At 31.5% G+C, this 17,313-nt stretch overlaps 1 protein-coding gene across 1 annotated transcript in view; it reads left to right on the top strand.

Moving 5' to 3' along the window:
• The window catches only part of LOC143227920 (cell adhesion molecule Dscam1-like), a 159,748-nt gene that overhangs the window by 85,694 nt on the left and 56,741 nt on the right, over positions 1-17,313 (top strand). Inside the window, exons 12-13 of the mRNA XM_076459275.1 lie at positions 2,384-2,557; positions 3,251-3,398. Coding sequence (XP_076315390.1) covers positions 2,384-2,557; positions 3,251-3,398 — 322 coding nt within the window. The remainder of the gene's footprint in view (positions 1-2,383; positions 2,558-3,250; positions 3,399-17,313) is intronic.

Below are 17,313 nucleotides of genomic sequence, written 5' to 3'. Positions count from 1 at the left end.
TAATAACAATATAAAGTAATTCAGTTGAACAGTTTAATGTAGTAATTGTTATTAATAACAATATAAAGTAATTCAGTAGAACAGTTTAATGTAGTAATTGTTATTAATAACAATATAAAGTAATTCAGTAGAACAGTTTAATGTAGTAATTGTTATTAATAACAATATAAAGTAATTCAGTAGAACAGTTTAATGTAGTAATTGTTATTAATAACAATATAAAGTAATTCAGTAGAACAGTTTAATATAGTAACTGTTATTAATAACAATAGAAAGTAATTCAGTAGAACAGTTTAATATAGTAATTGTTATTAATAACAATATAAAGTAATTCAGTAGAACAGTTTAATATAGTAATTGTTATTAATAACAATATAAAGTAATTCAGTAGAACAGTTTAATCTAGTAATTGTTATTAACAACAATATAAAGTAATTCAGTAGAACAGTTTAATGTAGTAATTGTTACTAATAACAATATAAAGTAATTCAGTAGAACAGTTTAATATAGTAACTGTTACTAATAACAATATAAAGTAATTCAGTAGAACAGTTTAATGTAGTAATTGTTATTAATAACAATATAAAGTAATTCAGTAGAACAGTTTAATGTAGTAATTGTTATTAATAACAATATAAAGTAATTCAGTAGAACAGTTTAATATAGTAATTGTTATTAATAACAATATAAAGTAATTCAGTAGAACAGTTTAATATAGTAATTGTTATTAATAACAATATAAAGTAATTCAGTAGAACAGTTTAATATAGTAACTGTTACTAATAACAATATAAAGTAATTCAGTAGAACAGTTTAATATAGTAATTGTTATTAATAACAATATAAAGTGATTCAGTAGAACAGTTTAATATAGTAATTGTTATTAATAACAATATAAAGTAATTCAGTAGAACAGTTTAATGTAGTAATTGTTATTAATAACAATATAAAGTAATTCAGTTGAACAGTTTAATGTAGTAATTGTTATTAATAACAATATAAAGTAATTCAGTAGAACAGTTTAATGTAGTAATTGTTATTAATAACAATATAAAGTAATTCAGTAGAACAGTTTAATGTAGTAATTGTTATTAATAACAATATAAAGTAATTCAGTAGAACAGTTTAATGTAGTAATTGTTATTAATAACAATATAAAGTAATTCAGTAGAACAGTTTAATGTAGTAATTGTTATTAATAACAATATAAAGTGATTGAGTAGAACAGTTTAATGTAGTAATTGTTATTAATAACAATATAAAGTAATTCAGTAGAACAGTTTAATGTAGTAACTGTTACTAATAACAATATAAAGTAATTCAGTAGAACAGTTTAATATAGTAATTGTTATTAATAACAATATAAAGTGATTCAGTAGAACAGTTTAATATAGTAATTGTTATTAATAACAATATAAAGTAATTCAGTAGAACAGTTTAATGTAGTAATTGTTATTAATAACAATATAAAGTAATTCAGTTGAACAGTTTAATGTAGTAATTGTTATTAATAACAATATAAAGTAATTCAGTAGAACAGTTTAATGTAGTAATTGTTATTAATAACAATATAAAGTAATTCAGTAGAACAGTTTAATGTAGTAATTGTTATTAACAATATAAAGTAATTCAGTAGAACAGTTTAATGTAGTAATTGTTATTAATAACAATATAAAGTAATTCAGTAGAACAGTTTAATGTAGTAATTGTTATTAATAACAATATAAAGTGATTGTGTAGAACAGTTTAATGTAGTAATTGTTACTAATAACAATATAAAGTAATTCAGTAGAACAGTTTAATGTAGTAATTGTTATTAATAACAATATAAAGTAATTCAGTAGAACAGTTTAATGTAGTAATTGTTATTAATAACAATATAAAGTAATTCAATAGAACAGTTTAATATAGTAATTGTTATTAATAACAATATAAAGTAATTCAGTAGAACAGTTTAATATAGTAATTGTTATTAATAACAATATAAAGTAATTCAGTAGAACAGTTTAATATAGTAATTGTTATTAATAACAATATAAAGTAATTCAGTAGAACAGTTTGATATCCTTTGCGACGGAGCACAGAGAACCAAGTGTGTTGTTTTGTATTCAGTGAAGAAACCAACTAGTCTAACGTATTACATCTAATAATTCGCAGTAATTCTCTAAACACACAAATTCCTTTGAAATAGTTTAATTTATTGACTTCTCTAATAAAACAGAAGTGGTTTCAAAACCCGGATTTCGATACCTGTGATGGGCAGAGCACAGATGTCTCATTGTGTAGCTTTGTGCTTAACTCAAAACAACAACAAGATCTAATAAAACAGCAGTGATTTGAAAAGTGAGAAATCATCTATTCTGTTATTTGATTTCTTTCGCAGGTGCGACCCCTAGCAACTACCACCCTATTAGCACGAATTACCATCAGCAAATATTCGAAAATGGATCGTTAACAATCCAAGACGTTACGAAACAAGATGGTGGATATTATCTGTGCCAAGCGACCAATGGGATTGGATCCGAAATCAGTGGGGTAATTACACTAAAAGTGCACGGTGAGTGTGTTTGTACACGTGGCACGTGACCTTCGTGTGTCATGAAGCTCTTAATGAAAGCTGTTTTAATTTTAGCTTATTTTTTTATTTTTTAAGTTAATGGTTGATTCTACTTTTGTTGTGCGAACTCTTAGGAGATGTTTATTAGAAATTCTGTCTAGAGGTACGAACGTGGTTTAATGGTTAAGTATATTAGTCTGTGGATATGATGATTTGTGGTTCATGTCCCGTTGTCGCAGAAGGGAAATACTCTCTGCTGTTTAAGGTTGTGAGTGTGTTATAATTGTGACTACCAAATCAAACTATTCGATTTGAGTAGTCCAATGTTGGCGGTGAGTGACACTGGTAATCTGGTTTCCCTATAGTCTGTTAATTCAAAATTATGGACGGCTCGCCCGTGTATCACTATGATAAATATCTGAAACAAACAAATAATCAACCATCTGCTGAAGATTACTTGTTCGGACATCACTGCTACAAACGTAGGTTGAGAAATTGCAAAATTGAAAACCAAGAAGTCGTCTTTTCTGTGGCAACTGCTAAAGAAACAAAGGTAACTCCATTACAAATACGAGTCTTGAGTCTATTCAACACAAAGGATTAAATAATGTTAGTTCGTTGTTCATTTTAAAGTGTATATTTATATAAGTCACGATTTTATATCATTCGATTTTTATTGTATTTTTTCATTAGCTGCTCCCCAGTTTCACACTAGATTCCGGACTCAAATGGTTCAGATTGGTGAATCCGTTTCCCTTGAATGTAGTGTGTCAGGAGACCAACCAATAAAAACAACGTGGTCACGAGATAAACAGCTTATCACATTAGAGAATGAACCCAGGTGGGTAAAGATTTAACACCAACAAACTCGTTGACTTAATTTCAAAGACAGTAAGGATTTCATTGTACATCAGACCTCATATCATCGTTTCATTCTATTAGTTTGAATTGTTAAAATAGCCGCTAGTTAAAGGTTAATATCCAGAGTGTATAGACCTCCTATCATCGTTTTATTCTATCAGTTTGAATTGTTAAAATAGCCGCTAGTTAATGGTTAACATCCAGACTGTATAGATCTCATATCATCGTTTCATTCTATCAGTTTGAATTGTTAAAATAGCCGCTAGTTAAAGGTTAAAATCCAGACTGTATAGACCTCGTATCATCGTTTCATTCTATCAGTTCAGATAGATAAAATAAAGGCAAGTTAAAGGTTAACATCCTCAACGTATATATGTTGTGTGTGTGTACGACGTGGATTTAGATGCACAGACATGGGGCGCGAAAACCAATTGGAACACCTACTTAAATATATATCCATCTTATCCATAATATTACCTATGGATAATCAAGGTCGTATTTCAGTGACCAGTAATTTGTATTGTTTAAACACAAGTAAGCTTCTTGTCAAGTCAAATGGGTAAGAAGTGGAAGACTTATAATAAGGAAGACTTATTGTAGGAGCTTTAACAACAGGTGTTTTAGTGATCCAAACTGTAACTGTCTTTTAAAGAAGACACATTGTTGGAGCTCTAACAAAAGGTGTTTTAGTGATCCAAACTGTAACTGTCTTTTCAAGAAGACATCTTGTTGGAGCTCTAACAAAAGGTGTTTTTGTGATCCAAACTGTAATTGTCTTTTAAAGAAGACACATTGTTGGAGCTCTAACATTAGGTGTTTTAGTGATCCAAACTGTAACTGTCTTTTAAATAAGACACATTGTTGGAGCTTTAACAATAGGTGTTTTAGTGATCCAAACTGTAACTGTCTTTTAAATAAGACATCTTGTTGGAGCTCTAACAATAGGTGTTTTAGTGATCCGAACTGTAACTGTCTTTTAAAGAAGACATCTTGTTGGAGCTCTAACAATAGGTGTTTCAGTGATCCAGACTGTAACTATTTTTCCAAGAAGACATCTTATTGGAGCTCTAACAATAGGTGTTTTAGTGATCCAAACTGTAACTGTCTTTTCAAGAGGACACATTGTTGGAGCTTTAACAATAGGTGTTTTAGTGATCCATACTGTAACTGTCTTTTAAAAAAAAACATTGTTGAAGCTCTAACAATAGGTGTTTTAGTGATCCATACTGTAACTGTCTTTTAAATAAGACACATTGTTGAAGCTCTAACAATAGGTGTTTTAGTAATCCATACTGTAACTGTCTTTGAAATTAGACATATTGTTGAAGTTCTAACAGTAGGTGTTTTAGTGATCCATACTGTAACTGTCTTTTAAATAATAAACATTGTTGAAGTTCTAACATTAGGTGTTTTAATGATCCATACTGTAACAGTCTTTTAAAGAAGACACCTTGTTGGAGCTTTAACAACAGGTGTTTTAGTGATCCAAACTGTAACTGTCTTTTAAAGAAGACACATTGTTGGAGCTTTAACAATAGGTGTTTTAGTGATCCAAACTGTAACTGTCTTTTCATGAGGACATCTTGTTAGAGCTCTAACAATAGGTGTTTTAAATGTTCCATACCATAACTGTCTTTTAAAGAAGACATCTTGTTGGAGCTCCAACAATAGGTGTTTTAGTAATCCAAACTGTAACTGTCTTTTGAAGAAGACATCTTGTTGGAGCTCTAACAATAGGTGTTTTAGTGATCCAAACTGTAACTGTCTTTTCAAGAAGACATCTTGTTGGAGCTCTAACAATAGGTGTTTTAGTGATCCAAACTGTAACTGTCATTTAAATAAGACATATTGTTGGAGCTTTAACAATAGGTGTTTTAGTGATCCAAACTGTAACTGTCTTTTAAAGAGGAAACATTGTTGGAGCTCTAACAATAGGTGTTTTAGTGATCCATACTGTAACTGTCTTTTAAATAAGAAACATTGTTAGAGCTCTAACAACAGGTGTTTTAGTGATCTAAACTGTAATTGTCTTTTCAAGAAGACATCTTGTTGGAGCTCTAACAATAGGTGTTTTAGTGATCCAAACTGTAACTGTCTTTTCAAGAAGACATCTTATTGGAGCTCTAACAATAGGTGTTTTAGTGATCCAAACTGTAACTGTCATTTAAATAAGACATATTGTTGGAGCTTTAACAATAGGTGTTATAGTGATCCAAACTGTAAATGTCTTTTAAAGAAGACACATTGTTGGATCTCTAACAATAGGTGTTTTAGTGATCCATACTGTAACTGTCTTCTAACTAAGAAACATTGTTAGAGCTCTAACAACAGGTGTTTTAGTGATCCATACTGTAACTGTCTTTTAAATAAGACACATTGTTGGAGCTCTAACAATAGGTGTTTTAGTGATCCAAACTGTAATTGACTTTTAAAGAAGACACATTGTTGGAGCTCTAACAATAGGTGTTTTAGTGATCCAAACTGTAACTGTCTTTTCATGAGGACATCTTGTTAGAGCTCTAACAATAGGTGTTTTAAATGTTCCATACCATAACTGTCTTTTAAAGAAGACATCTTGTTGGAGCTCCAACAATAGGTGTTTTAGTAATCCAAACTGTAACTGTCTTTTAAAGAGGAAACATTGTTGGAGCTCTAACAATAGTTGCTTTAGTGATCCAAACTGTAACTGTTTTTTAAAGAAGACACATTGTTGGAGCTCTAACAATAGGTGTTTTAGTGATCCAAATTGTAACTGTCTTTTGAAGAAGACATCTTGTTGGAGCTCTAACAATAGGTGTTTTAGTGATCCAAACTGTAACTGTCTTTTCAAGAAGACATCTTATTGGAGCTCTAACAATAGGTGTTTTAGTGATCCAAACTGTAACTGTTATTTAAATAAGACATATTGTTGGAGCTTTAACAATAGGTGTTTTAGTGATCCAAACTGTAACTGTCTTTTAAAGAGGAAACATTGTTGGAGCTCTAACAATAGGTGTTTTAGTGATCCATACTGTAACTGTCTTTTAAATAAGAAACATTGTTAGAGCTCTAACAACAGGTGTTTTAGTGATCGAAACTGTAACTGTCTTTTGAAGAAGACATCTTGTTGGAGCTCTAACAATAGGTGTTTTAGTGATCCAAACTGTAACTGTCTTTTCAAGAAGACATCTTGTTGGAGCTCTAACAATAGGTGTTTTAGTGATCCAAACTGTAACTGTCATTTAAATAAGACATATTGTTGGAGCTTTAACAATAGGTGTTTTAGTGATCCAAACTGTAACTGTCTTTTAAAGAGGAAACATTGTTGGAGCTCTAACAATAGGTGTTTTAGTGATCCATACTGTAACTGTCTTTTAAATAAGAAACATTGTTAGAGCTCTAACAACAGGTGTTTTAGTGATCTAAACTGTAATTGTCTTTTCAAGAAGACATCTTGTTGGAGCTCTAACAATAGGTGTTTTAGTGATCCAAACTGTAACTGTCTTTTCAAGAAGACATCTTATTGGAGCTCTAACAATAGGTGTTTTAGTGATCCAAACTGTAACTGTCATTTAAATAAGACATATTGTTGGAGCTTTAACAATAGGTGTTTTAGTGATCCAAACTGTAACTGTCTTTTAAAGAAGACACATTGTTGGATCTCTAACAATAGGTGTTTTAGTGATCCATACTGTAACTGTCTTCTAACTAAGAAACATTGTTAGAGCTCTAACAACAGGTGTTTTAGTGATCCATACTGTAACTGTCTTTTAAATAAGACACATTGTTGGAGCTCTAACAATAGGTGTTTTAGTGATCCAAACTGTAACTGTCTTTTAAAGAAGACACATTGTTGGAGCTTTAACAATAGGTGTTTTAGTGATCCAAACTGTAACTGTCTTTTCATGAGGACATCTTGTTAGAGCTCTAACAATAGGTGTTTTAAGTGTTCCATACCATAACTGTCTTTTAAAGAATACATCTTGTTGGAGCTCCAACAATAGGTGTTTTAGTGATCCAAACTGTAACTGTCTTTTAAAGAGGAAACATTGTTGGAGCTCTAACAATAGTTGCTTTAGTGATCCAAACTGTAACTGTTTTTTAAAGAAGACACATTGTTGGAGCTCTAACAATAGGTGTTTTAGTGATCCACACTGTAACTGTCTTTTCAAGAAGACATCTTGTTGGAGCTCTAACAATATGTTTTTAGTGATCCATACTGTAACTGTCTTTTAAATAAGACACATTGTTGAACCTCTAACAATAGGTGTTTTAGTGATCGAAACTGTAACTGTCTATTAAAGAAGACACATTGTGTAAGTTTTATCAATAGGTGTTTTAGTGATCCATACTGTAACTGACTTTTAGATAAGAAACATTGTTGGAGCTCTGACAATAGGTGTTTTAGTGATCCATACTGTAACTGTCTTTTAAATAAAAAACATTGTTGGAGCTCTAACAATAGGTGTTTTAGTGATCCATACTGTAACTGTCATTTAAATAAGAAACATTGTTGAAGCTCTACCAATAGGTGTTTTAGTGATCCAAACTGTAACTGTTTTTTAAATAAGAAACTTTGTTGAAGCTTTAACAATAGGTTGTTAGTGATCCGAACTGTAACTGCCTTTTAAATAAGACACATTGTTGGAACTCTAACAATAGGTGTTTTAGTGATCCATACTGTAACTGTCTTTTAAAGAAGAAACATTGTTGGAGCTCTAACAATAGGTGTTTTAGTGATCCAAACTGTAACTTTGTTTTAAATAATACACATTGTTGGAGCTCTAACAATAGGTGTTTTAGTGATCCATATTGTAACTGTCTTTTAAATAAGACACATTGTTGGAGTTCTAACAATAGGTGTTTTAGTGATCCATACTGTAACTGTCTTTTAAAGAAGAAACATTGTTGGAGCTCTAACAATAGGTGTTTTAGTGATCCAAACTGTAACTGTCTTTTCAAGAAGACATCTTATTGGAGCTCTAACAATAGGTGTTTTAGTGATCCAAACTGTAACTGTCATTTAAATAAGACATATTGTTGGAGCTTTAACAATAGGTGTTTTAGTGATCCAAACTGTAACTGTCTTTTAAAGAAGACACATTGTTGGATCTCTAACAATAGGTGTTTTAGTGATCCATACTGTAACTGTCTTCTAACTAAGAAACATTGTTAGAGCTCTAACAACAGGTGTTTTAGTGATCCATACTGTAACTGTCTTTTAAATAAGACACATTGTTGGAGCTCTAACAATAGGTGTTTTAGTGATCCAAACTGTAATTGACTTTTAAAGAAGACACATTGTTGGAACTCTAACAATAGGTGTTTTAGTGATCCATACTGTAACTGTCTTTTAAAGAAGAAACGTTGGAGCTCTAACAATAGGTGTTTTAGTGATCCAAACTGTAACTGTCTTTGGAAGAAGAAACATTGTTGGAGTTCTAACAATAGGTGTTTTAGTGATCCATACTGTAACTGTCTTTTAAAGAAGAAACATTGTTGGAGCTCTAACAATAGGTGTTTTAGTGATGCAAACTGTAACTGTCTTTTAAATAAGACATATTGTTAGAGCTCTAACAATAGGTGTTTTAGTGATCCATACTGTAACTTTCTTTTAAATAATACACATTGTTGGAGCTCTAACAATAGGTGTTTTAGTGATCCAAACTGTAACTTTCTTATAAATAATACACATTGTTGGAGCTCTAACAATAGGTATTTTAGTGATCCAAACTGTAACTGTCTTTTAAAGAAGAAACATTGTTGGAGCTCTAACAATAGGTGTTTTAGTGATCCAAACTGTAACTGTCTTTTAAATAAGACACATTGTTGGAGCTCTAACAATAGGTGTTTCAGTGATCCAAACTGTAACTGTCTTTTAAATAAGACATATTGTTAGAGCTCTAACAATAGGTGTTTTAGTGATCCATACTGTAACTGTCTTTTAAATAATACACATTGTTAGAGCTCTAACAATAGGTGTTTTAGTCATGCATACTGTAACTTTCTTTTAAATAATACACATTGTTAAAGCTCTAACAATAGGTGTTTTAGTGATCCAAACTGTAATTTTCTTTTAAATAATACACATTGTTGGAGTTCTAACAATAGGTGTTTTAGTGATCCAAACTGTAACTGTCTTTTAAATAAGACACATTGTTGGAGCTCTAACAATAGGTGTTTTAGTGATCCATACTGTAACTGTCTTTTAAAGAAGAAACATTGTTGGAGCTCTAACAATAGGTGTTTTAGTGATCCAAACTGTAACTGTCTTTTAAAGAAGAAACATTGTTGGAGCTCTAACAATAGTTGCTTTAGTGATCCAAACTGTAACTGTTTTTCAAAGAAGACACATTGTTGGAGCTCTAACAATAGGTGTTTTAGTGATCCTAACTGTAACTGTCTTTTAAATAAGACACGTTGTTGGAGCTCTAACAATAGGTGTTTCAGTGATCCAAACTGTAACTGTCTTTTAAATAAGACACATTGTTGAACCTCTAACAATAGGTGTTTTAGTGATCGAAACTGTAACTGTCTTTTAAAGAAGACACATTGTGTAAGCTTTATCAATAGGTGTTTTAGTGATCCATACTGTAACTGACTTTTAGATAAGAAACATTGTTGGAGCTCTGACAATAGGTGTTTTAGTGATCCATACTGTAACTTTCTTTTAAATAATACACATTGTTAAAGCTCTAACAATAGGTGTTTTAGTGATCCAAACTGTAATTTTCTTTTAAATAATACACATTGTTGGAGTTCTAACAATAGGTGTTTTAGTGATCCAAACTGTAACTGTCTTTTAAAGAAGAAACATTGTTGGAGCTCTAACAATAGGTGTTTTAGTGATCCAAACTGTAACTGTCTTTTAAAGAAGACACATTGTTGGAGCTCTAACAATAGGTGTTTTAGTGATCCAAACTGTAACTGTCTTTTAAATAAGACACATTGTTGGAGCTCTAACAATAGGTGTTTTAGTGATCCAAACTGTAACTGTCTTTTAAATAAGACATATTGTTAGAGCTCTAACAATAGGTGTTTTAGTGATCCATACTGTAACTTTCTTTTAAATAATACACATTGTTGGAGCTCTAACAATAGGTGTTTTAGTGATCCAAACTGTAATTTTCTTTTAAATAATACACATTGTTGGAGCTCTAACAATAGGTGTTTTAGTAATCCAAACTGTAACTGTCTTTTAAAGAGGAAACATTGTTGGAGCTCTAACAATAGTTGCTTTAGTGATCCAAACTGTAACTGTTTTTTAAAGAAGACACATTGTTGGAGCTCTAACAATAGGTGTTTTAGTGATCCACACTGTAACTGTCTTTTTAAGAAGACATCTTGTTGGAGCTCTAACAATAGGTGTTTTAGTGATCCAAACTGTAACTGTCTTTTAAATAAGACATATTGTTAGAGCTCTAACAATAGGTGTTTTAGTGATCCATACTGTAACTTTCTTTTAAATAAGACACATTGTTGGAGCTCTAACAATAGGTGTTTTAGTGATCCAAACTGTAACTGTTCTTTTAAATAATACACATTGTTGGAGCTCTAACAATAGGTGTTTTAGTGATCCAAACTGTAACTGTCTTTTAAAGAAGAAACATTGTTGGAGCTCTAACAATAGGTGTTTTAGTGATCCAAACTGTAACTGTTTTTTAAAGAAGACACATTGTTGGAACTCTAACAATAGGTGTTTTAGTGATCCAAACTGTAACTGTCTTTTAAATAAGACACATTGTTGGAGCTCTAACAATAGGTGTTTTAGTGATCCAAACTGTAACTGTCTTTTAAATAAGACATATTGTTAGAGCTCTAACAATAGGTGTTTTAGTGATCCAAACTGTAATTTTCTTTTAAATAATACACATTGTTAGAGCTCTAACAATAGGTGTTTTAGTGATCCAAACTGTAACTGTCTTTTAAAGAAGAAACATTGTTGGAGCTCTAACAAGAGTTGCTTTAGTGATCCAAACTGTAACTGTTTTTTAAATAAGACACATTGTTGGAGCTCTAACAATAGGTGTTTTAGTGATCCAAACTGTAACTGTCTTTTAAATAAGACACATTGTTAGAGCTCTAACAATAGGTGTTTTAGTGATCCATACTGTAACTTTCTTTTAAATAATACACATTGTTGGAGCTCTAACAATAGGTGTTTTAGTGATCCAAACTGTAATTTTCTTTTAAATAATACACATTGTTGGAGCTCTAACAATAGGTGTTTTAGTGATCCAAACTGTAACTGTCTTTTGAAGAGGAAACATTGTTGGAGCTCTAACAATAGTTGCTTTAGTGATCCAAACTGTAACTGTTTTTTAAAGAAGACACATTGTTGGAGCTCTAACAATAGGTGTTTTAGTGATCCACACTGTAACTGTCTTTTAAATAAGACATATTGTTAGAGCTCTAACAATAGGTGTTTTAGTGATCCAAACTGTAACTTTCTTTTAAATAATACACATTGTTGGAGCTCTAACAATAGGTGTTTTAGTGATCCAAACTGTAATTTTCTTTTAAATAATACACATTGTTGGAGCTCTAACAATAGGTGTTTTAGTGATCCAAACTGTAACTGTCTTTTAAAGAAGAAACATTGTTGGAGCTCTAACAAGAGTTGTTTTAGTGATCCAAACTGTAACTGTTTTTTAAAGAAGACACATTGTTGGAGCTCTAACAATAGGTGTTTTAGTGATCCAAACTGTAACTGTCTTTTAAATAAGACACATTGTTGGAGCTCTAACAATAGGTGTTTTAGTGATCCAAACTGTAACTGTCTTTTAAATAAGACACATTGTTGGAGCTCTAACAATAGGTGTTTTAGTGATCCAAACTGTAACTTTCTTTTAAATAATACACATTGTTAGAGCTCTAACAATAGGTGTTTTAGTGATCCAAACTGTAACTGTGTTTTAAAGAAGAAACATTGTTGGAGCTCTAACAAGAGTTGCTTTAGTGATCCAAACTGTAACTGTTTTTTAAAGAAGACACATTGTTGGAACTCTAACAATAGGTGTTTTAGTGATCCAAACTGTAACTGTCTTTTAAATAAGACACATTGTTGGAGCTCTAACAATAGGTGTTTTAGTGATCCAAACTGTAACTGTCTTTTAAATAAGACACATTGTTAGAGCTCTAACAATAGGTGTTTTAGTGATCCAAACTGTAACTTTCTTTTAAATAAGACACATTGTTGGAGCTCTAACAATAGGTGTTTTAGTGATCCAAACTGTAACTGTCTTTTAAAGAAGAAACATTGTTGGAGCTCTAACAATAGGTGCTTTAGTGATCCAAACTGTAACTGTTTTTTAAATAAGACACATTGTTGGAGCTCTAGCAATAGGTGTTTTAGTGATCCATACTGTAACTGTCTTTTAAATAATACACATTGTTGGAGCTCTAACAATAGGTGTTTTAGTAATCCAAACTGTAACTGTCTTTTAAAGAGGAAACATTGTTGGAGCTCTAACAATAGTTGCTTTAGTGATCCAAACTGTAACTGTTTTTTAAAGAAGACACATTGTTGGAGCTCTAACAATAGGTGTTTTAGTGATCCACACTGTAACTGTCTTTAAATAAGACACATTGTTGAGCTCTAACAATAGGTGTTTTAGTGATCCAAACTGTAACTGTCTTTTAAATAAGACACATTGTTGGAGCTCTAACAATAGGTGTTTTAGTGATCCAAACTGTAACTTTCTTTTAAATAATACACATTGTTGGAGCTCTAACAATAGGTGTTTTAGTGATCCAAACTGTAACTGTCTTTTAAATAAGACACATTGTTGGAGCTCTAACAATAGGTGTTTTAGTGATCCAAACTGTAACTGTCTTTTAAAGAAGAAACATTGTTGGAGCTCTAACAAGAGTTGCTTTAGTGATCCAAACTGTAACTGTTTTTTAAAGAAGACACATTGTTGGAGCTCTAACAATAGGTGTTTTAGTGATCCAAACTGTAACTGTCTTTTAAATAAGACACATTGTTGGAGCTCTAACAATAGGTGTTTTAGTGATCCAAACTGTAACTGTCTTTTAAATAAGACACATTGTTGGAGCTCTAACAATAGGTGTTTTAGTGATCCATACTGTAACTGTCTTTTAAATAATACACATTGTTGGAGCTCTAACAATAGGTGTTTTAGTGATCCAAACTGTAACTGTCTTTTAAAGAAGAAACATTGTTGGAGCTCTAACAATAGGTGTTTTAGTGATCCAAACTGTAACTGTCTTTTAAAGAAGAAACATTGTTGGAGCTCTAACAATAGGTGTTTTAGTGATCCAAACTGTAACTGTCTTTTAAATAAGACACATTGTTGAAGCTCAAACAATAGGTGTTTTAGTGATCCAAACTGTAACTCTCTTTTAAATAAGACATATTGTTAGAGCTCTAACAATAGGTGTTTTAGTGATCCATATTGTAACTTTCTTTTAAATAAGACACATGGTTGGAGCTCTAAAAAATAGGTGTTTTAGTGATCCAAACTGTAACTGTCTTTTAAATAAAACACATTGTTGGAGCTCTAACAATAGGTGTTTTAGTGATCCATACTGTAACTGTCTTTTAAAAAGAAACATTATTGGAGCTCTAACAATAGGTGTTTTAGTGATCCAAACTGTAACTGTCTTTTAAATAAGACACATTGTTGGAGCTCTAACAATAGGTGTTTTAGTGATCCAAACTGTAACTGTCTTTTAAATAAGACACATTGTTGGAGCTCTAACAATAGGTGTTTTAGTGATCCAAACTGTAACTGTCTTTTAAAGAAGACATCTTGTTGGAGCTTTAACAATAGGTGTTTTAGTGATCCAAACTGTAACTGTCTTTTAAATGAAGACATCTTGTTGGAGCTCTAACAATAGGTGTTTTAGTGATCCATACTGTAACTGTCTTTAAAGAATACATCATTGTTGGAGCTCTAACAATAGGTGTTTTAGTGATCCAAACTGTAACTGTCTTTTAAAGAAGAAACATTGTTGGAGCTCTAACAATAGGTGTTTTAGTGATCCAAACTGTAACTGTTTTTAAAGAAGACACATTGTTGGAGCTCTAACAATAGGTGTTTTAGTGATCCAAACTGTAACTGTCTTTTCAAGAAGACATCTTGTTGGAGCTCTAACAATAGGTGTTTTAGTGATCCATACTGTAACTGTCTTTTAAATAAGACACATTGTTGAACCTCTAACAATAGGTGTTTTAGTGATCCAAACTGTAACTGTCTTTTAAAGAAGACACATTGTTTTGTAAGCTCTAACAATAGGTGTTTTAGTGATCCATACTGTAACTGTCTTTAAATAAGAAACATTGTTGGAGCTCTAACAATAGGTGTTTTAGTGATCCATACTGTAACTGTCTTTTAAATAAGAAACATTGTTGGAGCTCTAACAATAGGTGTTTTAGTGATCCAAACTGTAACTGTTTTTAAATAAGAAACATTGTTGAAGCTCTAACAATAGGTTGTTAGTGATCCAACTGTAACTGCCTTTTAAATAAGACACATTGTTGGAGCTCTAACAATAGGTGTTTTAGTGATCCATACTGTAACTGTCTTTAAAGAAGAAACATTGTTGGAGCTCTAACAATAGGTGTTTTAGTGATCCAAACTGTAACTTTCTTTTAAATAATACACATTGTTGGAGCTCTAACAATAGGTGTTTTAGTGATCCAAACTGTAACTGTCTTTTAAATAAGAAACATTGTTGGAGCTCTAACAATAGGTGTTTTAGTGATCCATACTGTAACTGTCTTTAAATAAGACACATTGTTGGAGCTCTAACAATAGGTGTTTTAGTGATCCAAACTGTAACTGTCTTTTAAAGAAGAAACATTGTTGGAGCTCTAACAATAGGTGTTTTAGTGATCCAAACTGTAACTGTCTTTAAATAAGAGACATTGTTGGAGCTCTAACAATAGGTGTTTTAGTGATCCATACTGTAACTTTCTTTTAAATAATACACATTGTTGGAGCTCTAACAATAGGTGTTTTAGTGATCCATACTGTAACTTTCTTTTAAATAAGACACATTGTTGGAGCTCTAACAATAGGTGTTTTAGTGATCCAAACTGTAACTTTCTTTAAATAAGACACATTGTTGGAGCTCTAACAATAGGTGTTTTAGTGATCCAAACTGTAACTGTCTTTTTTAATGAAGACATCTTGTTGGAGCTCTAACAATAGGTGTTTTAGTGATCCAAACTGTAACTGTCTTTTAAATAAGACACATTGTTGGAGCTCTAACAATAGGTGTTTTAGTGATCCATACTGTAACTGTCTTTAAATAAGACACATTGTTGGAGCTCTAACAATAGGTGTTTTAGTGATCCAAACTGTAACTGTCTTTTAAAGAAGAAACATTGTTGGAGCTCTAACAATAGGTGTTTTAGTGATCCAAACTGTAACTGTCTTTAAATAAGACACATTGTTGGAGCTCTAACAATAGGTGTTTTAGTGATCCAAACTGTAACTGTCTTTAAATAAGACACATTGTTGGAGCTCTAACAATAGGTGTTTTAGTGATCCAAACTGTAACTGTCTTTTAAATAAGACACATTGTTGGAGCTCTAAAAATAGGTGTTTTAGTGATCCAAACTGTAACTGTCTTTTAAATAAGAAACATTGTTGGAGCTCTAACAATAGGTGTTTTAGTGATCCATACTGTAACTGTCTGTTGAGCTCTAACAATAGGTGTTTTTTCCAAACTCAAAAACTATTCTTTAAAGAAACATTGTTGGAGCTCTAACAATAGGTGTTTTAGTGATCCAAACTGTAACTGTCTAACAATAGGTGTTTTTTAAATAAGACACATTGTTGGAGCTCTAACAATAGGTGTTTTAGTGATCCAAACTGTAACTGTCTTTAAATAAGAAACATTGTTGGAGCTCTAACAATAGGTGTTTTAGTGATCCAAACTGTAACATTGTTTTTAAATAAGAACACATTGTTGGAGCTCTAACAATAGGTGTTTTAGTGATCCAAACTGTAACTGTCTTTTAAAGCTAAGAAACATTGTTGGAGCTCTAACAATAGGTGTTTTAGTAGTGATCCAAACTGTAACTGTAACTGTCTTTAAAGAAAACACATTGTTGGAGCTCTAACAATAGGTGTTTTAGTGATCCAAACTGTAACTGTCTTTAAATAAGAAACATTGTTGGAGCTCTAACAATAGGTGTTTTAGTGATCCAAACTGTAACTGTCTTTTTATTGTTGAGCTCTAACAATAGGTGTTTTAGTGATCCAACTGTAACTGTCTTTTAAATAAGACACATTGTTGGAGCTCTAACAATAGGTGTTTTAGTGATCCAAACTGTAACTGTCTTTTTTAAATAAGACACATTGTTGGAGCTCTAACAATAGGTGTTTTAGTGATCCATAACTGTAACTGTCTTTTAAATAACTGTCTTAAAAAACACATTGTTGGAGCTCTAACAATAGGTGTTTTAGTGATCCATACTGTAACTGTTTTTTAAAGAAACATTGTTGGAGCTCTAACAATAGGTGTTTTAGTGATCCAAACTGTAACTGTCTTTAAAGAAGACACATTGTTGGAGCTCTAACAATAGGTGTTTTAGTGATCCAAACTGTAACTGTCTTTAAAGAAGAAACATTGTTGAGCTCTAACAATAGGTGTTTTAGTGATCCAAACTGTAACTGTCTTTAAATAAGACACATTGTTGGAGCTCTAACAAATAGTGATCCGAACTGTGTTTTAGTGATCCAAACTGTAACTGTCTTTAAATAAGACACATTGTTGGAGCTCTAACAATAGGTGTTTTAGTGATCCAAACTGTAACTGTTTTTTAAATAAGACACATTGTTGAGCTCTAACAATAGGTGTTTTAGTGATCCAAACTGTAACTGTCTTTTAAATAAAAGAACATTGTTGGAGCTCTAACAATAGGTGTTTTAGTGATCCAA

The sequence above is a fragment of the Tachypleus tridentatus genome, chromosome 10, assembly GCF_004210375.1.
Source record: "Tachypleus tridentatus isolate NWPU-2018 chromosome 10, ASM421037v1, whole genome shotgun sequence".
Taxonomy (NCBI): Eukaryota; Metazoa; Arthropoda; class Merostomata; order Xiphosura; family Limulidae; genus Tachypleus; species Tachypleus tridentatus.
Note: the sequence above shows the minus strand (reverse complement) of the source record. Positions and strands in the feature narration are given on the sequence as shown.